At 35.2% G+C, this 27,729-nt stretch overlaps 2 protein-coding genes across 3 annotated transcripts in view; one reads left to right on the top strand and one right to left on the bottom strand.

Annotated features, from left to right (window-relative positions):
- Window positions 1-20,012, top strand: part of LOC117336070 (SAP30-binding protein-like) — a 29,282-nt gene extending 9,270 nt beyond the window's left edge. The window contains exons 5-10 of the mRNA XM_033896434.1: window positions 9,049-9,140; window positions 9,362-9,422; window positions 9,646-9,697; window positions 12,458-12,516; window positions 13,082-13,130; window positions 18,346-20,012. Of these exons, the coding sequence (XP_033752325.1) occupies window positions 9,049-9,140; window positions 9,362-9,422; window positions 9,646-9,697; window positions 12,458-12,516; window positions 13,082-13,130; window positions 18,346-18,500 (468 nt within the window). The 3' untranslated portion in view covers window positions 18,501-20,012. The remainder of the gene's footprint in view (window positions 1-9,048; window positions 9,141-9,361; window positions 9,423-9,645; window positions 9,698-12,457; window positions 12,517-13,081; window positions 13,131-18,345) is intronic.
- A 3,167-nt stretch (window positions 20,013-23,179) lies between these two features.
- Window positions 23,180-27,729, bottom strand: part of LOC117336075 — a 50,003-nt gene continuing 45,453 nt past the window's right edge. For both annotated transcript variants that reach the window (XM_033896442.1, XM_033896443.1), the window contains one exon: window positions 23,180-27,685. In XM_033896442.1, coding sequence (XP_033752333.1) covers window positions 27,468-27,685 — 218 coding nt within the window. In that variant the 3' untranslated portion in view covers window positions 23,180-27,467. The remainder of the gene's footprint in view (window positions 27,686-27,729) is intronic.

Here is a 27,729-nt window from a genome sequence, read left to right as displayed (position 1 = left end):
TGGGTATCAATGCCTGTAACTATACTGGGTATCAATACCTGTAACTATACTGGGTATCAATGTCTGTAACTATACTGGGTATCAATGTCTGTAACTATACTGGGTATCAATGTCTGTAACTATACTGGGTATCAATGCCTGTAACTATACTGGGTATCAATACCTGTAACTATACTGGGTATCAATGTCTGTAACTATACTGGGTATCAATGCCTGTAACTATACTGGGTATCAATGTCTGTAACTATACTGGGTATCAATACCTGTAACTATACTGGGTATCAATGTCCGTAACTATACTGGGTATCAATGTCTGTAACTATACTGGGTATCAATACCTGTAACTGTACTGGGTATCAATGTCTGTAACTATACTGGGTATCAATACCTGTAACTGTACTGGGTATCAATACCTGTAACTGTACTGGGTATCAATGTCTGTAACTATACTGGGTATCAATGTCTGTAACTATACTGGGTATGAATACCTGTAACTATACTGGGTATCAATGTCTGTAACTATACTGGGTATCAATGTCTGTAACTATACTGGGTATCAATGTCTGTAACTATACTGGGTATCAATGTCTGTAACTATACTGGGTATCATTGCCTGTAACTGTACTGGGTATCAATGCCTGTAACTGTACTGGGTATCAATACCTGTAACTATACTGGGTATCATTGCCTGTAACTATACTGGGTATCAATGCCTGTAACTATACTGGGTATCATTGCCTGTAACTATACTGGGTATCAGTGTCTGTAACTATACTGGGTATCAATGCCTGTAACTACTGGGTACCAATGTCTGTAACTATACTGGATATCAATGGCTGTAACTATACTGGGTATCAATGTCTGTAACTATACTGGGTATCAATGTCTGTAACTATACTGGGTATCAATACCTGTAACTATACTGGGTATCAATGTCTGTAACTATACTGGGTATCTATGGCTTTAATTATACTGGGTATGAATATCTGTAACTATACTGGGTATCAATGATTGTAACTATACTGGGTACCATTGACTGTAACTATACTGGGTATCAATGTCTGTAACTATACTGGGTATCAATACCTGTAACTATACTGGGTATCAATGTCTGTAACTATTCTGGGTATCAATACCTGTAACTATACTGGGTATCAATGCCTGTAACTATACTGGGTATCAATGCCTGTAACTATACTGGGTATCAATGTCTGTAACTATACTGGGTATCAATGTCTGTAACTATACTGGGTATCAATACCTGTAACTATACTGGGTATCAATGTCTGTAACTATACTGGGTATCAATGGCTGTAACTATACTGGGTATCAATGTCTAACTATACTGGGTATAAATACCTGTAACTATACTGGGTATCAATGGCTGTAACTATACTGGGTATCAATGCCTGTAACTTGACTGGGTATCAATGCCTGTAACTTGACTGGGTATCAATGTCTGTAACTATACTGGGTATCAATGTCTGTAACTATACTGGGTATCAATGCCTGTAACTATACTGGGTATCAATGTCTGTAACTATACTGGGTATCAATGTCTGTAACTATACTGGGTATCAATGCCTGTAACTATACTGGGTATCAATGCCTGTAACTATACTGGGTATCAATGCCCGTAACTATACTGGGTATCAATGTCTGTAACTATACTGGATATCAATGCCTGTAACTATACTGGGTATCAATGTCTAACTATACTGGGTATCAATACCTGTAACTATACTGGGTATCAATGCCTGTAACTATACTGGGTATCAATGCCTGTAACTATACTGGGTATCAATGCCTGTAACTATACTGGGTATCAATGCCTGTAACTATACTGGGTATCAATACCTGTAACTATACTGGGTATCAATGCCTGTAACTATACTGGGTATCAATGTCTGTAACTATACTGGGTATCAATGCCTGTAACTATACTGGGTATCAATGTCTGTAACTATACTTGGTATCAATGCCTGTAACTATACTGGGTATCAATGCCTGTAACTGTACTGGGTATCAATGCCCGTAACTATACTGGGTATCAATACCTGTAACTATACTGGGTATCAATGCCTGTAACTGTACTGGGTATCAATGCCCGTAACTATACTGGGTATCAATACCTGTAACTATACTGGGTATCAATGTCTGTAACTATACTGGGTATCAATGGCTGTAACTATACTGGGTATCAATGTCTGTAACTATACTGGATATCAATGCCTGTAACTGTACTGGGTATCAATGTCCGTAACTGTACTGGGTATCAATGCCCGTAACTATACTGGGTATCAATGCCTGTAACTATACTGGGTATCAATGTCTGTAACTATACTGGGTATCAATGTCTGTAACTATACTCGGTATCAATGTCTGTAACTATACTGGGTATCAATGTCTGTAACTATACTGGGTATCAATGCCTGTAACTATACTGGGTATCAATGTCTGTAACTGTACTGGGTATCAATGCCTGTAACTATACTGGGTATCAATGCCTGTAACTATACTGGGTATCAATGTCTGTAACTATACTGGGTATCAATGTCTGTAACTATACTGGGTATCAATGTCTGTAACTATACTGGGTATCAATGTCTGTAACTATACTGGGTATCAATGTCTGTAACTATACTGGGTATCAATGCCTGTAACTATACTGGGTATCAATGCCTGTAACTGTACTGGGTATCAATGCCTGTAACTATACTGGGTATCAATACCTGTAACTGTACTGGGTATCAATGCCTGTAACTATACTGGGTATCAATGTCTGTAACTATACTGGGTATCAATGCCTGTAACTATACTGGGTATCAATACCTGTAACTATACTGGGTATCAATGCCTGTAACTGTACTGGGTATCAATGCCCGTAACTATACTGGGTATCAATACCTGTAACTATACTGGGTATCAATGTCTGTAACTATACTGGGTATCAATGGCTGTAACTATACTGGGTATCAATGTCTGTAACTATACTGGATATCAATGCCTGTAACTGTACTGGGTATCAATGTCCGTAACTATACTGGGTATCAATGCCCGTAACTATACTGGGTATCAATACCTGTAACTATACTGGGTATCAATGTCTGTAACTATACTGGGTATCAATGTCTGTAACTATACTGGGTATCAATGTCTGTAACTATACTGGGTATCAATACCTGTAACTATACTGGGTATCAATGCCTGTAACTATACTGGGTATCAATGTCTGTAACTATACTGGGTATCAATGCCTGTAACTATACTGGGTATCAATGCCTGTAACTGTACTGGGTATCAATGCCTGTAACTATACTGGGTATCAATGCCTGTAACTGTACTGGGTATCAATGCCTGTAACTATACTGGGTATCAATGCCTGTAACTGTACTGGGTATCAATGCCTGTAACTATACTGGGTATCAATACCTGTAACTATACTGGATATCAATGTCTGTAACTATACTGGGTATCAATGTCTGTAACTATACTGGGTATCAATGTCTGTAACTATACTGGGTATCAATGCCTGTAACTATACTGGGTATCAATGCCTGTAACTGTACTGGGTATCAATGCCTGTAACTATACTGGGTATCAATACCTGTAACTGTACTGGGTATCAATGCCTGTAACTATACTGGGTATCAATGTCTGTAACTATACTGGGTATCAATGCCTGTAACTATACTGGGTATCAATGTCTGTAACTATACTGGGTATCAATACCTGTAACTATACTGGGTATCAATGTCTGTAACTATACTGGGTATCAATGTCTGTAACTATACTGGGTATCAATGTCTGTAACTATACTGGGTATCAATGTATGTAACTATACTGGGTATCAATGTATGTAACTATACTGAGTATTAATGTCTGTAACTATACTGGGTATCAATACCTGTAACTATACTGGGTATCAATGCCTGTAACTATACTGGGTATCAATGTCTGTAACTATACTGGGTATCAATGCCTGTAACTATACTGGGTATCAATGTCTGTAACTATACTTGGTATCAATGCCTGTAACTATACTGGGTATCAATGCCTGTAACTGTACTGGGTATCAATGCCCGTAACTATACTGGGTATCAATACCTGTAACTATACTGGGTATCAATGCCTGTAACTGTACTGGGTATCAATGCCCGTAACTATACTGGGTATCAATACCTGTAACTATACTGGGTATCAATGTCTGTAACTATACTGGGTATCAATGGCTGTAACTATACTGGGTATCAATGTCTGTAACTATACTGGATATCAATGCCTGTAACTGTACTGGGTATCAATGTCCGTAACTGTACTGGGTATCAATGCCCGTAACTATATACAATTATTGCCCTTGTTCCGGGTTGACATGAATATTTGACCACCCGAGAGGTGTCATGTCACCCGAGGGCATAGCCCGAGGGTGACATGACACCTCAAGGGTGGGCAAATATTCATGTCAACTCGGAACAAGGGCAGTAACTGTTTTATTATACCGAAAAAAACATAAGTGAATTAATTTTGGTATCAATAAGTTTATTTATTACTATCAACAGTTTTTAAGAAAAGTTTTTAAGAGGTACCCCATCGTCTTTCTGGACCCGGCATAAAATTCTCCCAGTTGAACTTTCAATGTATGGACGTCGAAGTTTTCACAATCCTTTGGTCTAGGCCTACCTTTTGCAGATAGGAAATGTCTAAAGGAATCCACGGCCACATTGATGACCCTTTTGGTGTTTTTAGAATCCTTTTCTTGCAATAATTTCGCCAATTCCTCCTCTGTTGGCAGACGATAGCATCCGCCGGCAGCCATTGTTGTTGTCAAGCAGAATACTCGGAACTTCTCTGATTCGACTACTTTTGAAGACGTTACGGAAGAGAGTTCCGAGTTGGGGCTCACGAGAGGGTGACATAACGATTTTGGAGGGCTCACGAGAGGGTGACATAACGAATGTTTTTAATCACGTGACATGGTTTTCACTAATCAGAAGCTGTGATACAAGTCTGAGGTATAATAATACTGGGTATCAATGCCTGTAACTATACTGGGTATCAATGTCTGTAACTATACTGGGTATCAATGTCTGTAACTATACTGGGTATCAATGCCTGTAACTATACTGGGTATCAATGTCTGTAACTGTACTGGGTATCAATGCCTGTAACTATACTGGGTATCAATGCCTGTAACTGTACTGGGTATCAATGCCTGTAACTATACTGGGTATCAATGCCTGTAACTATACTGGGTATCAATGTCTGTAACTATACTGGGTATCAATGTCTGTAACTATACTGGGTATCAATGTCTGTAACTATACTGGGTATCAATGTCTGTAACTATACTGGGTATCAATGTCTGTAACTATACTGGGTATCAATGCCTGTAACTATACTGGGTATCAATGCCTGTAACTGTACTGGGTATCAATGCCTGTAACTATACTGGGTATCAATACCTGTAACTGTACTGGGTATCAATGCCTGTAACTATACTGGGTATCAATGTCTGTAACTATACTGGGTATCAATGCCTGTAACTATACTGGGTATCAATACCTGTAACTATACTGGGTATCAATGCCTGTAACTGTACTGGGTATCAATGCCCGTAACTATACTGGGTATCAATACCTGTAACTATACTGGGTATCAATGTCTGTAACTATACTGGGTATCAATGGCTGTAACTATACTGGGTATCAATGTCTGTAACTATACTGGATATCAATGCCTGTAACTGTACTGGGTATCAATGTCCGTAACTATACTGGGTATCAATGCCCGTAACTATACTGGGTATCAATACCTGTAACTATACTGGGTATCAATGTCTGTAACTATACTGGGTATCAATGTCTGTAACTATACTGGGTATCAATGTCTGTAACTATACTGGGTATCAATGTCTGTAACTATACTGGGTATCAATGCCTGTAACTATACTGGGTATCAATGCCTGTAACTGTACTGGGTATCAATGCCTGTAACTATACTGGGTATCAATGCCTGTAACTGTACTGGGTATCAATGCCTGTAACTATACTGGGTATCAATGCCTGTAACTGTACTGGGTATCAATGCCTGTAACTATACTGGGTATCAATACCTGTAACTATACTGGATATCAATGTCTGTAACTATACTGGGTATCAATGTCTGTAACTATACTGGGTATCAATGTCTGTAACTATACTGGGTATCAATGCCTGTAACTATACTGGGTATCAATGCCTGTAACTGTACTGGGTATCAATGCCTGTAACTATACTGGGTATCAATACCTGTAACTGTACTGGGTATCAATGCCTGTAACTATACTGGGTATCAATGTCTGTAACTATACTGGGTATCAATGCCTGTAACTATACTGGGTATCAATGTCTGTAACTATACTGGGTATCAATACCTGTAACTATACTGGGTATCAATGTCTGTAACTATACTGGGTATCAATGTCTGTAACTATACTGGGTATCAATGTCTGTAACTATACTGGGTATCAATGTATGTAACTATACTGGGTATCAATGTATGTAACTATACTGGGTATTAATGTCTGTAACTATACTGGATACCAATGTCTGTAACTATACTGGGTATCAATGTCTGTAACTATACTGGGTATCAATGTATGTAACTATACTGGGTATCAATACCTGTAACTATACTGGGTATCAATGCCCTTAACTATACTGGGTATCAATGTCTGTAACTATACTGGGTATCAATGTCTGTAACTATACTGGGTATCAATGTCTGTAACTATACTGGGTATCAATACCTGTAACTATACTGGGTATCAATACCTGTAACTATACTGGGTATCAATGTCTGTAACTATACTGGGTATCAATACCTGTAACTATACTGGGTATCAATGTCTGTAACTATACTGGGTATCAATGCCTGTAACTATACTGGGTATCAATGTCTGTAACTATACTGGGTATCAATGCCTGTAACTATACTGGGTATCAATGCCTGTAACTATACTGGGTATCAATGTCTGTAACTATACTGGGTATCAATGTCTGTAACTATACTGGGTATCAATGTCTGTAACTATACTGGGTATCAATGTCTGTAACTATACTGGGTATCAATACCTGTAACTATACTGGGTATCAATGTCTGTAACTGTACTGGGTATCAATGCCTGTAACTGTACTGGGTATCAATGTCTGTAACTATACTGGGTATCAATGCCTGTAACTATACTGGGTATCAATGCCTGTAACTGTACTGGGTATCAATGTCTGTAACTATACTGGGTATCAATGTCTGTAACTATACTGGGTATCAATACCTGTAACTATACTGGGTATCAATGCCTGTAACTATACTGGGTATCAATGTCTGTAACTGTACTGGGTATCAATGTCTGTAACTATACTGGGTATCAATGTCTGTAACTATACTGGGTATCAATGCCTGTAACTATACTGGGTATCAATGCCTGTAACTATACTGGGTATCAATGCCTGTAACTATACTGGGTATCAATGCCTGTAACTATACTGGGTATAAATGCCTGTAACTGTACTGGGTGTCAATGTCTGTAACTATACTGGGTATCAATGCCTGTAACTATACTGGGTATCAATGTCTGTAACTATACTGGGTATCAATGTCTGTAACTATACTGGGTATCAATACCTGTAACTATACTGGGTATCAATGCCTGTAACTATACTGGGTATCAATGTCTGTAACTATACTGGGTATCAATGTCTGTAACTATACTGGGTATCAATGTCTGTAACTATACTGGGTATTAATGTCTAACTATACTGGGTATCAATGCCTGTAACTATACTGGGTATCAATACCTGTAACTATACTGGGTATCAATGTCTGTAACTATACTGGGTATCAATACCTGTAACTATACTGGGTATCAATGTCTGTAACTATACTGGGTATCAATGCCTGTAACTATACTGGGTATCAATGTCTGTAACTATACTGGGTATCAATGTCTGTAACTATACTGGGTATCAATGGCTGTAACTATACTGGGTATCAATGTCTGTAACTATACTGGGTATCAATGGCTGTAACTATACTGGGTATCAATACCTGTAACTATACTGGGTACCATTGACTGTAACTATACTGGGTATCAATGGCTGTAACTATACTGGGTATCAATGTCTGTAACTATACTGGGTATCAATGTCTGTAACTATACTGGGTATCAATGTCTGTAACTAGACTGGGTATCAATGTCTGTAACTATACTGGGTATCAATGCCTGTAACTATACTGGGTATCAATGTCTGTAACTATACTGGGTATGAATACCTGTAGTTATACTGGGTATCAATGCCCGTAACTATACTGGGTATCAATGTCTGTAACTATACTGGGTATCAATGCCTGAACTATACTGGGTATCAATGTCTGTAACTATACTGGGTATCAATGTCTGTAACTATACTGGGTATGAATACCTGTAGTTATACTGGGTATCAATGCCCGTAACTATACTGGGTATCAATGGCTGTAACTATACTGGGTATCAATGCCTGTAACTATACTGGGTATGAATACCTGTAACTATACTGGGTATCAATGTCTGTAACTATACTGGGTATCAATGTCTGTAACTATACTGGGTATGAATACCTGTAGTTATACTGGGTATCAATGCCCGTAACTATACTGGGCATCAATGGCTGTAACTATACTGGGTATGAATACCTGTAGTTATACTGGGTATCAATGCCCGTAACTATACTGGGTATCAATGGCTGTAACTATTCTGGGTATCAATGCCTGTAACTATACTGGGTATCAATGCCCGTAACTATACTGGGTATCAATGTCTGTAACTATACTGGGTATCAATGTCTGTAACTATACTGTGTATCAATGTCTAACTATACTGTGTATCAATACCTGTAACTATACTGGGTATCAATGGCTGTAACTATACTGGGTATCAATACCTGTAACTATACTGGGTATCAATTCCTGTAACTATACAGGTTAATTGGCCAAAAATCATGTTCTTAAATGTTTGTTATCCATTTATTTTAGGATAAAATTGCTAAATTGTATGAGAAGATGAGAAGAGACGGGCTCAATATGGTGGCATCAATAGAAAGAAGGAAAGATTTCCGTAATCCAAGGTATAGTTAACTATCAAATGTTCATATGGGCCTCATTGATTTGTGCTAAAGTATTTCAAATTGAGTGGTTAGGTTAAATTTCACTGAAAGATAAATATTTGTGAAACAAAAATATCATATAGGAAGGAAAAAGTGTACTGTGTAAACATTTTGGGTAAACTGTATACATCTATTATATCACTTTTATAAAAAAAACTTATATATTTTGATATTTCTTGCAGTATATGTGAGAAACTAATAGAGTATTGTGGCATAGATGAGAAGGGCACCAACTATCCACCAGTAAGTGATCTATGTTCTGAATCAGTTGTTAATAACTGATATATAATAGCTGTTACAGAAATATTAAATCTTAATGTGGGAAATCATAATCTATTAATTAATAATATTATTTGAATAAAGTCTGTCAGGAAAGCATTCTTATTTTTCAGTGTCATGTTTTATTGAAAAGGTCAAGATTCTATTACATATTCTTTATTTGATAAAATTTTGCTTTTCTTTATAGGAAATTTTTGATCCACACAGATGGGGAAAAGAATCATTTTATGATGCCTTAGGTAAGATATCAGTAATATTGTGGTGATGGTGTTGATATCAAAGATTACATTTTGAATGGAGTGGTATCTGGATTACAAAGTTCCAGCTAGAGTTGAATAGAGTAAGAGTGTTGATTTTAAAGGCAGTATCCGTGAAACATTTAACAAGATATGGATCTAATTTATACATGACAGTAAAATTGTTCTTTAAAAGTACATGACAAGATGACTTCTCCAAGCAAGGTGTTTGTATCATCTCAAAGGTGATGTTCAGTTGTGCAGTTTAGTGTGTACAGTCCAATAGATATTATAGACAGTGTGTACAGTCCAATAGATATTATAGACAGTTTAGTGTGTACAGTCCAATAGATATTATAGACAGTGTGTACAGTCCAATAGATATTATAGACAGTGTGTACAGTCCAATAGATATTATAGACAGTGTGTACAGTCCAATAGATATTATAGACAGTTTAGTGTGTACAGTCCAATAGATATTATAGACAGTTTAGTGTGTACAGTCCAATAGATATTAAAGACAGTATACAGTCCAATAGATATTATAGACAGTTTAGTGTGTACAGTCCAATAGATATTATAGACAGTGTGTACAGTCCAATAGATATTATAGACAGTGTGTACAGTCCAATAGATATTATAGACAGTTTAGTGTGTACAGTCCAATAGATATTATAGACAGTTTAGTGTGTACAGTCCAATAGATATTATAGACAGTGTGTACAGTCCAATAGATATTATAGACAGTTTAGTGTGTACAGTCCAATAGATATTATAGACAGTTTAGTGTGTACAGTCCAATAGATATTATAGACAGTTTAGTGTGTACAGTCCAATAGATATTATAGACAGTTTAGTGTGTACAGTCCAATAGATATTATAGACAGTTTAGTGTGTACAGTCCAATAGATATTATAGACAGTTTAGTGTGTACAGTCCAATAGATATTATAGACAGTTTAGTGTGTACAGTCCAATAGATATTATAGACAGTGTGTACAGTCCAATAGATATTATAGACAGTTTAGTTTGTACAGTCCAATATATATTATAGACAGTTAAGTGTGTACAGTCCAATAGATATTATAGACAGTGTGTACAGTCCAATAGATATTATAGACAGTTTAGTGTGTACAGTCCAATAGATATTATAGACAGTTCAGCGTGTACAGTCCAATAGATATTATAGACAGTGTGTACAGTCCAATAGATATTATGGACAGTTTAGTGTGTACAGTCCAATAGATATTATAGACAGTTTAGTGTGTACAGTCCAATAGATATTATAGACAGTGTGTACAGTCCAATAGATATTATAGACAGTTTAGTGTGTACAGTCCAATATATATTATAGACAGTGTGTACAGTCCAATAGATATTATAGACAGTTCAGTGTGTACAGTCCAATAGATATTATAGACAGTGTGTACAGTCCAATAGATATTATAGACAGTTTAGTGTGTACAGTCCAATAGATATTATAGACAGTTAGTGTGTACAGTCCAATAGATATTATAGACAGTTTAGTGTGTACAGTCCAATAGATATTATAGACAGTTTAGTGTGTACAGTCCAATAGATATTATAGACAGTTTAGTGTGTACAGTCCAATAGATATTATAGACAGTGTGTACAGTCCAATAGATATTATAGACAGTTTAGTGTGTACAGTCCAATAGATATTATAGACAGTGTGTACAGTCCAATAGATATTATAGACAGTTTAATGTGTACAGTCCAATAGATATTATAGACAGTGTGTACAGTCCAATAGATATTATAGACAGTGTGTACAGTCCAATAGATATTATAGACAGTTTAGTGTGTACAGTCCAATAGATATTATAGACAGTTTAGTGTGTACAGTCCAATAGATATTATAGACAGTTTAGTGTGTACAGTCCAATAGATATTATAGACAGTTCAGTGTGTACAGTCCAATAGATATTATAGACAGTGTGTACAGTCCAATAGATATTATAGACAGTTCAGTGTGTACAGTCCAATAGATATTATAGACAGTGTGTACAGTCCAATAGATATTATAGACAGTTCAGTGTGTACAGTCCAATAGATATTATAGACAGTGTGTACAGTCCAATATATATTATAGACAGTGTGTACAGTCCAATAGATATTATAGACAGTGTGTACAGTCCAATAGATATTATAGACAGTTTAGTGTGTACAGTCCAATAGATGTTATAGACAGTGTGTACAGTCCAATAGATATTATAGACAGTTTAGTGTGTACAGTCCAATAGATATTATAGACAGTGTGTACAGTCCAATAGATATTATAGACAGTGTGTACAGTCCAATAGATATTATAGACAGTGTGTACAGTCCAATAGATATTATAGACAGTTTAGTGTGTACAGTCCAATAGATATTATAGACAGTGTGTACAGTCCAATAGATATTATAGACAGTGTGTACAGTCCAATAGATATTATAGACAGTTTAGTGTGTATAGTCCCTTCCATTTAATTGGATTACACTTGATAGGAACTTTCATTTATTAGGGTAAAAATTCAAAAACTTTTCTCTTAAATCATGATAAAAATCCATGTTGTAGGTCCGACACATATACTGACTGTTCATACATTGTAAAAGTAGCTCCAATAAATAAGTATTATATGTATTGATTAAAAGATAGTAAGTAAAACAAAATTATGTAATGTGACATTTTTTGGACTTTAAAAAAAAGTGGTATGCTTTAATTTTTTTCAGAGACTTAAGTGATTTGCTTTATTTTTTTCAGATAAAGCTCAGACAATTGAAGTGAATAAAAGGGAGAAAGAAAAGAAAGACAGAACAAAGGTAAATATACATGTGACATTTCTATAGTTACAGGTGTTGATTGGCATGTATTGTCTTCCAGCTGTTTTCATGCCTTTGAAAAGTTATATGCCAAGTTGGTCTTGAATTTGAATTGCCTGCTTTTGAATATGTATTTTTACTAATAAAAGGATTCAGTGGGTAGAGTATACAGAAAAAACTGATGGTAATACAAAAATATGTACATCCATTTTATAGGATCGTGACAATTTGGCTGAACTGGTAGAAAAATCAGAACAAAAAGTTTCAAACACAAAACTTTACAGAATTGATTTTGATAATATTAAGTCTGCACATTGAGCTAATTTAAAAGCTGACCAGATATTGTATAAGTGGTAATTGAACTTTCAGCATATCCGACAGCTTTTTACAGTCTGACCAGGCTGCTACATAATATCATTTACATGAAGATATATTGACTGTTCAAGAGTTGTTTTTTTTTGTGGCAAATCAATATTTAAGGTAATCCTTTTTGTAATAACAGGAAGTCAGTGCTAAGCTATACGCTTTGTTAATTATTTTAACATTAGAATTATTTGAATTGCAGATTGAGTTTGTGGTTGGTACAAAAAAGCCTACATCAGATGGACCATCAGGTATTTATGAAATAAATCTTATTGTTATTCTGAACATATCAGGTAGACTTAGGTGTATGTCATAGACTCCAATGTTATCCAGAGAATATTAGGTAGACTCCGGTGTAAGTCATAGGCTCCAATGTTATCCAGAACATATTAGGTATACTCCGGTGTATGTCATAGACTCCAATGTTATCCAGAACATATTAGGTATACTCCGGTGTAAATCATAGACTCCAATGCTATCCAGAACATATCAGGTAGACTCCGGTGTAAGTCATAGACTCCAATGTTATCCAGAGAATATTAGGTATACTCCGGTGTAAATCATAGGCTCCAATGTTATCCAGAACATATTAGGTAGACTCCGGTGTAAATCATAGACTCCAATGTTATCCAGAGAATATTAGGTAGACTCCGGTGTAAATCATAGACTCCAATGTTATCCAGAACATATTAGGTATACTCTGGTGTAAATCATAGACTCCAATGTTATCCAGAGAATATTAGGTATACACCGGTGTATGTCATAGACTCCAATGTTATCCAGAACATATTAGGTAGACTCTGGGGTATATCATAGACTCCAATGTTATCCAGAACATATTAGGTAGACTCTGGGGTATATCATAGACTCCAATGTTATCCAGAACATATTAGGTATACTCCGGTGTAAATCATAGACTCCAATGTTATCCAGAACATATTAGGTATACTCCGGTGTAAATCATAGACTCCAATGTTATCCAGAACATATTAGGTAGACTCCGGTGTAAGTCATAGACTCCAATGTTATCCAGAACATATTAGGTATACTCCTGTGTATGTCATAGACTCCAATGTTATCCAGAACATATTAGGTAGACATCGGTGTAAATCATAGACTCAATTGTTATCCAGAACATAATAGGTATATTCAGGTGTATGTCATAGACTCCAATGTTATCCAGAACATTTTAGGTATACTCCGGTGTAAGTCATAGACTCCAATGTTATCCAGAACATATTAGGTATACTCCGGTGTAAGTCATAGACTCCAATGTTATCCAGAACATATTAGGTATACTCCGGTGTAAATCATAGACTCCAATGTTATCCAGAACATATTAGGTATACTCCGGTGTAAATTATAGACTCCAATGTTATCCAGAGCATATTAGGTATATTCCGGTGTATGTCATAGACTCCAATGTTATCCAGAACATATTAGGTATACTCCGGTGTATGTCATAGACTCCAATGTTATCCAGAACATATTAGGTATACTCCGGTGTAAGTCATAGACTCCAATGTTATCCAGAACATATTAGGTAGACATCGGTGTAAATCATAGACTCAATTGTTATCCAGAACATAATAGGTATATTCAGGTGTATGTCATAGACTCCAATGTTATCCAGAACATATTAGGTATACTCCGGTGTAAATCATAGACTCCAATGTTATCCAGAACATATTAGGTATACTCTGGTGTAAATCATAGACTCCAATGTTATCCAGAACATATTAGGTATACTCCGGTGTATGTCATAGACTCCAATGTTATCCAGAACATATTAGGTATACTCCGGTGTATGTCATAGACTCCAATGTTATCCAGAACATATTAGGTAGACACTGGTGTAAATCATAGACTCCAATGTTATCCAGAACTTATTAGGTATACTCCGGTGTAAATCATAGACTTAAATGTTATCCAGAACATATTAGGTATACATCGGTGTATGTCATAGACTCCAATGTTATCCAGAACATATTAGGTATACTCCGGTGTAAGTCAGACTCCAATGTTATCCAGAACTTATTAGGTATACTCCGGTGTAAGTCATAGACTCCAATGTTATCCAGAGCATATTTGGCAGGCACCGGTGTATGTCATAGACTCCAATGTTATCCAGAACATATTAGGTATACACCGGTGTAAGTCATAGACTCCAATGTTATCCAGAACATATTAGGTATACTCCGGTGTATGTCATAGACTCCAATGTTATCCAGAACATATTAGGTATACTCCGGTGTAAATCATAGACTCCAATGTTATCCAGAGAATATTAGGTATACTCCGGTGTAAGTCATAGACTCCAATGTTATCCAGAACATATCAGGTAGACTCCGGTGTAAGTCATAGACTCCAATGTTATCCAGAGAATATTAGGTATACTCCGGTGTAAATCATAGGCTCCAATGTTATCCAGAACATATTAGGTAGACTCCGGTGTAAATCATAGACTCCAATGTTATCCAGAGAATATTAGGTAGACTCCGGTGTAAATCATAGACTCCAATGTTATCCAGAACATATTAGGTATACTCTGGTGTAAATCATAGACTCCAATGTTATCCAGAGAATATTAGGTATACACCGGTGTATGTCATAGACTCCAATGTTATCCAGAACATATTAGGTAGACTCTGGGGTATATCATAGACTCCAATGTTATCCAGAACATATTAGGTAGACTCTGGGGTATATCATAGACTCCAATGTTATCCAGAACATATTAGGTATACTCCGGTGTAAATCATAGACTCCAATGTTATCCAGAACATATTAGGTATACTCCGGTGTAAATTATAGACTCCAATGTTATCCAGAACATATTAGGTAGACTCCGGTGTAAGTCATAGACTCCAATGTTATCCAGAACATATTAGGTATACTCCTGTGTATGTCATAGACTCCAATGTTATCCAGAACATATTAGGTAGACATCGGTGTAAATCATAGACTCAATTGTTATCCAGAACATAATAGGTATATTCAGGTGTATGTCATAGACTCCAATGTTATCCAGAACATTTTAGGTATACTCCGGTGTAAGTCATAGACTCCAATGTTATCCAGAACATATTAGGTATACTCCGGTGTAAGTCATAGACTCCAATGTTATCCAGAGCATATTTGGCAGGCACCGGTGTATGTCATAGACTCCAATGTTATCCAGAACATATTAGGTATACACCGGTGTAAGTCATAGACTCCAATGTTATCCAGAACATATTAGGTATACTCCGGTGTATGTCATAGACTCCAATGTTATCCAGAACATATTAGGTATACTCCGGTGTAAATCATAGACTCCAATGTTATCCAGAGAATATTAGGTATACTCCGGTGTAAGTCATAGACTCCAATGTTATCCAGAACATATCAGGTAGACTCCGGTGTAAGTCATAGACTCCAATGTTATCCAGAGAATATTAGGTATACTCCGGTGTAAATCATAGGCTCCAATGTTATCCAGAACATATTAGGTAGACTCCGGTGTAAATCATAGACTCCAATGTTATCCAGAGAATATTAGGTAGACTCCGGTGTAAATCATAGACTCCAATGTTATCCAGAACATATTAGGTATACTCTGGTGTAAATCATAGACTCCAATGTTATCCAGAGAATATTAGGTATACACCGGTGTATGTCATAGACTCCAATGTTATCCAGAACATATTAGGTAGACTCTGGGGTATATCATAGACTCCAATGTTATCCAGAACATATTAGGTAGACTCTGGGGTATATCATAGACTCCAATGTTATCCAGAACATATTAGGTATACTCCGGTGTAAATCATAGACTCCAATGTTATCCAGAACATATTAGGTATACTCCGGTGTAAATTATAGACTCCAATGTTATCCAGAACATATTAGGTAGACTCCGGTGTAAGTCATAGACTCCAATGTTATCCAGAACATATTAGGTATACTCCTGTGTATGTCATAGACTCCAATGTTATCCAGAACATATTAGGTAGACATCGGTGTAAATCATAGACTCAATTGTTATCCAGAACATAATAGGTATATTCAGGTGTATGTCATAGACTCCAATGTTATCCAGAACATTTTAGGTATACTCCGGTGTAAGTCATAGACTCCAATGTTATCCAGAACATATTAGGTATACTCCGGTGTAAGTCATAGACTCCAATGTTATCCAGAACATATTAGGTATACTCCGGTGTAAATCATAGACTCCAATGTTATCCAGAACATATTAGGTATACTCCGGTGTAAATCATAGACTCCAATGTTATCCAGAGCATATTAGGTATATTCCGGTGTATGTCATAGACTCCAATGTTATCCAGAACATATTAGGTATACTCCGGTGTATGTCATAGACTCCAATGTTATCCAGAACATATTAGGTATACTCCGGTGTAAGTCATAGACTCCAATGTTATCCAGAACATATTAGGTAGACATCGGTGTAAATCATAGACTCAATTGTTATCCAGAACATAATAGGTATATTCAGGTGTATGTCATAGACTCCAATGTTATCCAGAACATATTAGGTATACTCCGGTGTAAATCATAGACTCCAATGTTATCCAGAACATATTAGGTATACTCCGGTGTAAATCATAGACTCCAATGTTATCCAGAACATATTAGGTATACTCCGGTGTATGTCATAGACTCCAATGTTATCCAGAACATATTAGGTATACTCCGGTGTATGTCATAGACTCCAATGTTATCCAGAACATATTAGGTAGACACTGGTGTAAATCATAGACTCCAATGTTATCCAGAACTTATTAGGTATACTCCGGTGTAAATCATAGACTTAAATGTTATCCAGAACATATTAGGTATACATCGGTGTATGTCATAGACTCCAATGTTATCCAGAACATATTAGGTATACTCCGGTGTAAGTCAGACTCCAATGTTATCCAGAACTTATTAGGTATACTCCGGTGTAAGTCATAGACTCCAATGTTATCCAGAGCATATTTGGCAGGCACCGGTGTATGTCATAGACTCCAATGTTATCCAGAACATATTAGGTATACACCGGTGTAAGTCATAGACTCCAATGTTATCCAGAACATATTAGGTATACTCCGGTGTATGTCATAGACTCCAATGTTATCCAGAACATATTAGGTATACTCCGGTGTAAATCATAGACTCCAATGTTATCCAGAGAATATTAGGTATACTCCGGTGTAAGTCATAGACTCCAATGTTATCCAGAACATATTAGGTAGACACCGGTGTAAGTCATAGACTCCAATGTTATCCAGAATGTATTGGGTAGACTGTTGAAATGGTGTTATCTGAATTTGGACCATCATTTTGAAATGTATCTGCTTTGTGACCTGCTGCAATCAGTTTTTACATACATGGCTGTTGTTGGAATGTGTCTTTCAGGTATTTCGGTACTGTGATGATTATTTTTACAATAATCAGGATATCATTTGTATCATTCAGATGAGAAGAAGAGAAAGAGTAAATGGGATGCCCAGCCTAATGTCATCAACATACCTGGGATGATCAACCCAGCTGTTATTAATCTGACCGCCACTGGGACCAAATCAACAGTCATACCTGCCCACGGCAGTATAACAAAGAAATCATCAAAGTGACCAATTTAGTCAGTGGTCAACTCTACCTGTTAAAAGGAACATTTAAAGTGACACTTTAGCCAAGTCACTGGTCAACTCTACCTGTTAAAAGGAAAATTTTAAGTGACACTTTAGCCAAGTTAATGGTCAACACTACTTGTTAAAGTGAACATTTAAAGTGACCACTTGTTTAGCCAAGTCAGTGGTCAACTCTACCTGTTAAAGGGAATATTTAAAGTGACCACATCCTAACAAAGTCAATGGTCAGCAGAACCTGTGACAGCCTCAAAGTGACCCCTGTCAGTTATTGTTGATAAAGGCTGAAATGAAATGAAAATGTTACTGGAGGAAAAAATGGTACAGGTGTTTTGCTGTGCATCACTAAGTAAATTGTTCACTAAGAATGTTAAGAATGAAGCAATATTACAGACGTTTGAAACACTGCAGCAGTCTCCTGAAAGGCTGATACAAGTCCTGCTGTGTTGTGTAGATCAGTTTTCATTTGGAACAGATTTGTACTTACATGTAGTTGTGAATGTCACAGACACATTTACACGGACATAATCAAGAACTGCTGACTTGTCATTTTAACCTACAGAGCCATTGATCCTGACAAATATAAACCAGTGACAGACGGGATCATATGATGAATATTTGTCTGAAGCCAGTAATTAGATCGGGTCAAAGGCTAAGATCTATAGGTAGGTCATCTAAGATATCCAGTAGTTTTAATCGTGATGTATCTTTCTGCAACCTTGGAACATGTCGTGAAATTGAAAGTCAGTGGAATCAATTAGATTCAGACAGAAAATTAAAGCAGACCTATCGCTGATATTTGTCCGTAACTGCTAGACACAAGTCGGAGGCAAGTCAATCTTGCCTCTATATAAATCCATTATTCCTTTATTAAGAGATTACAAGGATGCATGGTTCTGTAACAATCTCCAGTCTGGTATGATCAGCAGACTGGAGGAATGTAGAGACCCTTCAGTTTGGCCATGACATATTCTAAAGATGCCGAGAAGATCAATATATTGAGAGCAGAACTCTTGTGGTTTAGAAGATCTGGCCAAGTCTTTTAATTCAAATTCATATGTTAATTTAAGAGTAACAAGTGTTAATGCTGCTGGCAGATATATGGATGTGTTGCAGTCTAAAGATTGTGAGAAGTGTATAAATCATAATCTATAAGAAGCATATGTGCAGTTTTAAGTGTGAATTGGTAACAATCCATATGTTGGTAGATAATTTTGTAAACTGGGGGTATCTGATTTCACTGCATTTATAGATTCATGGTATAATTGCTGTCTATCGCATTTAGAGTGCATGTAATTTTACTCATTCATCTGATAGATATCTAGGTATTAATATCCATTATTGTCAATATTCTGATTACGTTAGGGAGGTTATATTATGTACAATGTATATCGGTATGTGTGAGGATGTATGTGTCTGAAGTGGAATTAATTGTAAATATCTGGTAGACACCAGACTAGCCTGAAATGGTAAAATACAAATCTAAATTTTATAAAATAGGTGTTACCGTCTTGTAATTTCTTAAGGGGCTGCGGTGGCAGAGTGGTTAAGGTGTCCCGACACTTTATCACTAGCCCTCCACCTCTGGGTGGCGAGTTTAAAACCTCAATGGCACCAGTGGTACTGGAGAAAAAGTTTGAAATGTGTTTTTCAAGATAGAAGCCATGGCGGCCATCTTGGATTTCTGACCGACGCGAAAAATAACAACACTTGATCAGGATGATTTCTGGTAAGTTTGAGCTGAATCCCACTGGTAGAATTTAAGAAGAAATTTGAAATAGGTGTTGTTAAGGAAAACCATGATTGCGCAATCATGTTACAAAATGGCTGCCGTGACTGCCATGTCAAAGTTTTTACGAGGCCGAAAAATAACAACACTTGGCTCTCCTTCCTTAACATCCTCATCAATTTCCAGCTCAATGGCACCAGAGGAACCGGAGAAGAAGTTTAAAAAGTGTTTATGAAGATGAATAATATCAAAGTTCAAATTATATCAATTATATCAACTTTGGGTCAGTCTTTATTCATTTAATTCTGACCAAAATTGCATAAAAGATAATTTTTTATCAGTTAGGAGACAAAAAATGTGAACTTTAACCAAATAACCTTGACTTGATTGATTCCTGCCAACATCACTACTCAATATTTTAGCACCAAATATATGTAATATGAAGGAAGCAATATTACAAAATACAATATAATGAACAATCATGGTAATTAAACAAACCCAGACTTTCCCTCTTACTGAGGCTCATAAGTCAACTTTGACTTTAGGTATGTACAAAGCCAATATATATAAGAATAAGAAGCCCAAACTCAGTTTTATTTTACAATTTTAATGGCCGTGCTCCTGTGACAAAAGCATACAATAATTATAAATACTGTGTAAATAATCCATAGTGAGCAAGAACTTTCTAGTATGTAAAACAACATTGTCAATGCATTTCAACCCTATCACATCTATAATTGATCAGAAGACATGTGACGACTTACAACAGAAAACATTTTGTATCATTTCAAATGGCATTTAAGACCAACCTACTAGTGATAATTTTTCTCCATCTCGTCATTTAAAAGTAAATGAACCTGGTATTGAATTTTCCCTTATTAATGAAATTAACGAAATGGACAATAGCTATACATGTGTTTACCTTGTATTAAAATCCAGTGTTAAATTGACCTGCCCATATGTATTGGATACAAGTAATATTAAAAAAAAAAACAAAAAAAAACTTGATGTTCAACATGTGTTAAAACTGCACTGTTGATCTTGGGTGAATTGGAAAAACAATAAATGCAGTAAAACATTTTCCTACTGAAATTATACAATCACAGTGGAATTTTATACAGAAGTTATAATTTGGGTGAATACACACAAGAAGTTAAATGACAATTGTGTTTATCCTCATGAATGCCAAATCTATGACTTTAACACTGTATAAAATGTTGGTAAACTGTTTCTACTTTCTACACAAACAAACCTAAAATTTAAGATTAAATTGTTGAAAATACCTTTGACTATTGAGAACATAAAAGTTCTGAGATTTGAAACACATTTAGAAATTGGGAATTCATTTTCCTGTGCAAATAGTGTTAATACACCCATATATAACAGGTGTCAATACACCCATATATAACAGGTGTTAATACACCCATATATAACAGGTGTCAATACACCCATATATAACAGGTGTCAATACACCCATATATAACAGGTGTCAATACACCCATATATAACAGGTGTCAATACATCCATTATATAACAGGTGTCAATACATCCATTATATAACAGGTGTCAATACACCCATATATAACAGGTGTCAATACACCCATATATAACAGGTGTTAATACACCCATATATAACAGGTGTCAATACATCCATTATATAACAGGTGTCAATACACCCATATATAACAGGTGTCAATACACCCATATATAACAGGTGTCAATACACCCATATATAACAGGTGTCAATACACCCATATATAACAGGTGTCAATACACCCATATATAACAGGTGTCAATACACCCATATATAACAGGTGTCAATACACCCATATATAACAGGTGTCAATACACCCATATATAACAGGTGTTAATACACCCATATATAACAGGTGTCAATACATTCATTATATAACAGGTGTCAATACACTCATATATAACAAGTGTCAATACACCCATATATAACAGGTGTAAATACACCCATATATAACAGGTGTCAATACATCCATTATATAACAGGTGTCAATACACCCATATATAACAGGTGTCAATACACCCATATATAACAGGTGTCAATACACCCATATATAACAGGTGTCAATACACCCATATATAACAGGTGTTAATACACCCATATATAACAGGTGTCAATACATCCATTATATAACAGGTGTCAATACATCCATTATATAACAGGTGTTAATACACCCATATATAACAGGTGTTAATACACCCATATATAACAGGTGTCAATACACCCATATTTAACAGGTGTCAATACACCCATTATATAACAGGTGTCAATACATCCATTATATAACAGGTGTCAATACACTCATATATAACAGGTGTCAATACACCCATTATATAACAGGTGTCAATACATCCATTATATAACAGGTGTCAATACACTCATATATAACAGGTGTCAATACACCCATATATAACAGGTGTCAATACATCCATTATATAACAGGTGTCAATACATCCATTATATAACAGGTGTCAATACACTCATATATAACAGGTGTCAATACACCCATATATAACAGGTGTAAATACACCCATATATAACAGGTGTCAATACATCCATTATATAACAGGTGTCAATACACCCATATATAACAGGTGTCAATACATCCATTATATAACAGGTGTCAATACACTCATATATAACAGGTGTCAATACACCCATATATAACAGGTGTAAATACACCCATATATAACAGGTGTCAATACACCCATATATAACAGGTGTCAATACACCCATATATAACAGGTGTCAATACACCCATATATAACAGGTGTTAATACACCCATATATAACAGGTGTTAATACACCCATATATAACAGGTGTCAATACACCCATATATAACAGGTGTCAATACACCCATATATAACAGGTGTCAATACATCCATTATATAACAGGTGTCAATACACCCATATATAACAGGTGTCAATACACCCATATATAACAGGTGTCAATACACCCATATATAACAGGTGTAAATTGACCAATGTTATAATGTAATTGATTCAAGACACCAGCAGTCAAATCAATAACCTATAGACTGGCTACACACTAATCTATTATTACATTATTTCATATTCTTTGTTTAAGAAATGTTACAGTAGTTCTTAATAAAAGCTACTTGTATATAATTGCACATACCAAGAATTTATACCACGATAATTATGTTAGATTAATAAAGCTACTGAGTTATAAAAACTACGAAAATGATTCTGAATTCACTAAAATGAAAACTTTAAATTTAATGGAAAAGAATGTTTACATGCAAATGCATATTCTAGATAAGCATTAAATTCCAAGGGCTAAGCTTACTAAGTGAATAAAAAAATACAAGACACATACAACATGGGCAACAATACAAATGAGTTACAAGTTGGGGTAAAATAAAATGTTGTATGTTAGTTGGAGATTGTTACAGTTGATTAGTTATTATACTGTTTGATAATGAGCTCATACGTCCCAGTAAGGGGAATATTTATAAGTTACACTGTGAGGTTACAGATACTCACAGCTCACAGTTAACTGATCAGTTCAATATCAAGCTCATAGTCCGATTTAACTGATCAGTTCAATATCAAACTCATAGCCATATTTAACTGGTCAGTTCAGTATCAAGCTCATAGCCACATTTAACTGATCAGTTCAATATTAAACTCATAGCCACATTTAACTGATCAGTTCAATATCAAACTCATAGCCATATTTAACTGATCAGTTCAATATTAAACTCGAGTCACATTTAACTGATCAGTTCAATATTAAACTCATAGCCATATTTAACTGATCAGTTCAATATTAAACTCGAGTCACATTTAACTGATCAGTTCAATATTAAACTCATAGTCACATTTAACTGATCAGTTCAATATCAAACTCATAGCCACATTTAACTGATCAGTTCAATATTAAACTCAGTCACATTTAACTGATCAGTTCAGTATCAAACTCATAGTCACATTTAACTGATCAGTTCAATATTAAACTCGAGTCACATTTAACTGATCAGTTCAATATCAAACTCATAGTCACGTTTAACTGATCAGTTCAATATTAAACTCATAGTCACATTTAACTGATCAGTTCAGTATCAAACTCATAGCCACATTTAACTGATCAGTTCAATATTTAACTCATAGCCACATTTAACTGATCAGTTCAATATTTAACTCATAGCCACATTTAACTGATCAGTTCAATATCAAACTCATAGCCACATTTAACTGATCAGTTCAGTATCAAACTCATAGCCATATTTAATTGATCAGTTCAATATCAAACTCATAGCCATATTTAACTGATCAGTTCAATATCAAACTCATAGCCATATTTAACTGATCAGTTCAATATCAAACTCATAGCCACATTTAACTGATCAGTTCAATATCAAACTCATAGCCATATTTAACTGATCAGTTCAATATTAAACTCATAGTCACATTTAACTGATCAGTTCAATATCAAACTCATAGCCACATTTAACTGATCAGTTCAGTATCAAACTCATAGCCACATTTAACTGATCAGTTCAATATCAAACTCATAGCCATATTTAACTGATCAGTTCAATATCAAACTCATAGCCATATTTAACTGATCAGTTCAATATCAAACTCATAGCCATATTTAACTGATCAGTTCAATATTAAACTCATAGCCACATTTAACTGATCATGCCTGTTCATGAGTGTAAAGATAGTCACAATTGATTGATCATGCCTTTTCATGAGCCCAAAGTAAGTCACAGCTGACAGATTATAACTGTTATATATAAGATCATAGTCATGAATGAAACTGTATTGTCATCTTCAGAGAGTTCCAACAGACTGATTAAAGGTTTTGAAATTTAAGCTCCATGTATCAATAGTCACAATGAGCTTATTATCATAAATGGTACAGAGTTGACTGATTAATCCTCTAAATTGAGCTCCTTGTCAGATAGTCGTACTGGTCTTAATTGTTGAACAGTAAACAAATGCATCACAACAGCATCAGAATAAAACGAGCAATATACTGGTGAGAAGGTATAACAAATGTAAACAATGGATGAATCAAATGTAAAGTTTAACAAGTGAAACTACAGATAAGAAAACAAGTATAAAAAAATAATTTAAAAAAAGATGCAACAAAAATGTTAATAAACAAAACATTAATCATACATTCCTGCCACTCAATGATGTCTATTTCTGACGGTTTCAGCCTAAACCTTCACAGAAATGGATAGATGATATTATTGTTAAATCTTATATTGGAACAGATCAATGGTTCTAAGGGAATAAAACTAATGTTGGACGGATCATTGATTTGAAAGGAGCTGGGGTATTTCAATCTTTATGTACAATCCTGGACGGTGGTTTCAGAATCATATTCCCCAAAACACTGTACAGAGCACTGGTATAGCTATTACATTATTTCATACATTACAATACGGTGAGAAAAAATAAATAAAATCTACTCTATGATATCTAGCTGCTCCTGTAAAAAATATTGGCAACAAGTATTACACTGCCTATAACTATCCTAGTATAAATCTCTGTATTAACTAGGGACTGGGGTAGGTATTGATACTTTAACTTCACTATAGTTACAGTTTAATATTCAATTCACAACAAATTCAAATATTAGGGTATATGTATTGATAATATGAAAGCATATCTGATTAACCTGTTGAACACTGCTAACTGTTTAAAGTTGTTTTACCTGTAATTATAATTGATCTTACCTGTAATTATAATTGATCTTACCTATAATTATAATTGATCTTACCTGTAATTATATTTGATCTTACCTGTAATGATAATTTCCCTAATCTGTAATTATAATTTACCTACTCTAATCGAACATGTTTTACATGTCTTAATTCTACATATCAAATACAGTACTATTCAAACTCATGTAATTCCAGTTTGTATTTTACATGTATAGTACACATGTACACTTGTTTACTTGTGTTTCTGATTTACCTAATAAAATATACATATTTTACAAGTAAATAAATTTCAGCACATTTCATAAAAGAAAGCATGATATACTGAAGACAGCAAAAATATAACCCATAATAACCTACAAGTCAGTTTACAACACTGACCGGCAGGAATCAATTCTACCTCCATGCTGAATGGACTCAATCATATATCTGTATATACCAGGTATTAAATCAAGTAAACATATACAAGTTTAAAAAATAAAGAGCCAAAAACACCAATTACACACAGTAATTACATATACATGTATCTACAATGTACTTGTATTAAAAAAGACAAAATACCAAACACTGGTCCCAATAATTTCTGGATTATGATAGTAATTGTAACAGTATACATTTGTACAGACATCAAATAAGTAATTAAATGTATAAACTGTCTAAAATTTATATCTATATTATATATTAAGTAATTCACAAAAACATCACATGCCCTTTAATACTGTGAATGAAAATAAAGAAATTCTAGCAAAAAATATCAACAAAAACAGACTATATTAATTCTATAAAACATTGGCACATCTTAACAATATTCCTCTACAAATAAAGTATAAGTCTATCATATTAACAATAGTTTTCTACAAATAAAGTATCATCTTCACTAGCCAAGGCTTCTGATTGTGTTACACTCCACGCGGAGAAGCCACAGCTAACGAAGATGATAAAGTTTGTACAAATGGTATACACCAATTGTATCATTCCCTGTCTTTGGTTTGATTTAGATACATGTCGATCTGTCGATACAATATACTGAACAACATGATTCACATTTTTCTCTGTATATTTCATACAAAATCTCAAATGGAACAGAATCCCATATCGCCAGGACAAGAACAATATCCCAGATCAACAGGATTTCAGTTTAAAACAACAATGTTTACCAGTATAGAACACCAATACAAATCTCTGTTCATTAATTCTGAGTTTTGTTTCTCTATATGAATTGGCCATTTAATTCCGAGCCAAATTAGGTCAGTCATGAATTCAGCAAGTTGTTGGTCAGGAAAAAAAAAAAAAAAATTGATTAAATGTGTAACAACACAAATAATTGTTGAAAATTCAATACTTTCTGTCAGTTCTGGAAATCACTGACCTGTAGTCAGCCCTTCTGGAAATCAAAAGCTTATTCTCAATCTGGATATCACCAACTTGTGGTCAGTTTTGAAATTGCCACCTACTGGTCAGTTCTGGCAATCAGACCTTATTAGCACAGTCAGTTTTTGATGTAGCCAGTAGATATTGACTCCCGACGGATAGAAGGAAGCTGGCTGGAGAAGTGAGAGTTAGTCATTGTGTTGCTGGTTGTGGGTTGGAATGACCTTGTAGACAGACCAGATCTCATCCTCATGTCCTGAAAACTATGGAGCTGGTTTGGTTTCACCTTCTTTGATATCGCCCTGATTAGGTCACGAGCATGCTTCAGACTGTAGGCTACAACGATAACACATATCAGAATGTAGGTGAGGTCTAATTAG

The sequence above is a fragment of the Pecten maximus genome, chromosome 10 (assembly GCF_902652985.1).
Source record: "Pecten maximus chromosome 10, xPecMax1.1, whole genome shotgun sequence".
In the NCBI taxonomy this organism is placed as follows: Eukaryota; Metazoa; Mollusca; class Bivalvia; order Pectinida; family Pectinidae; genus Pecten; species Pecten maximus.
This window is presented reverse-complemented; position numbering and strand designations above follow the sequence as displayed.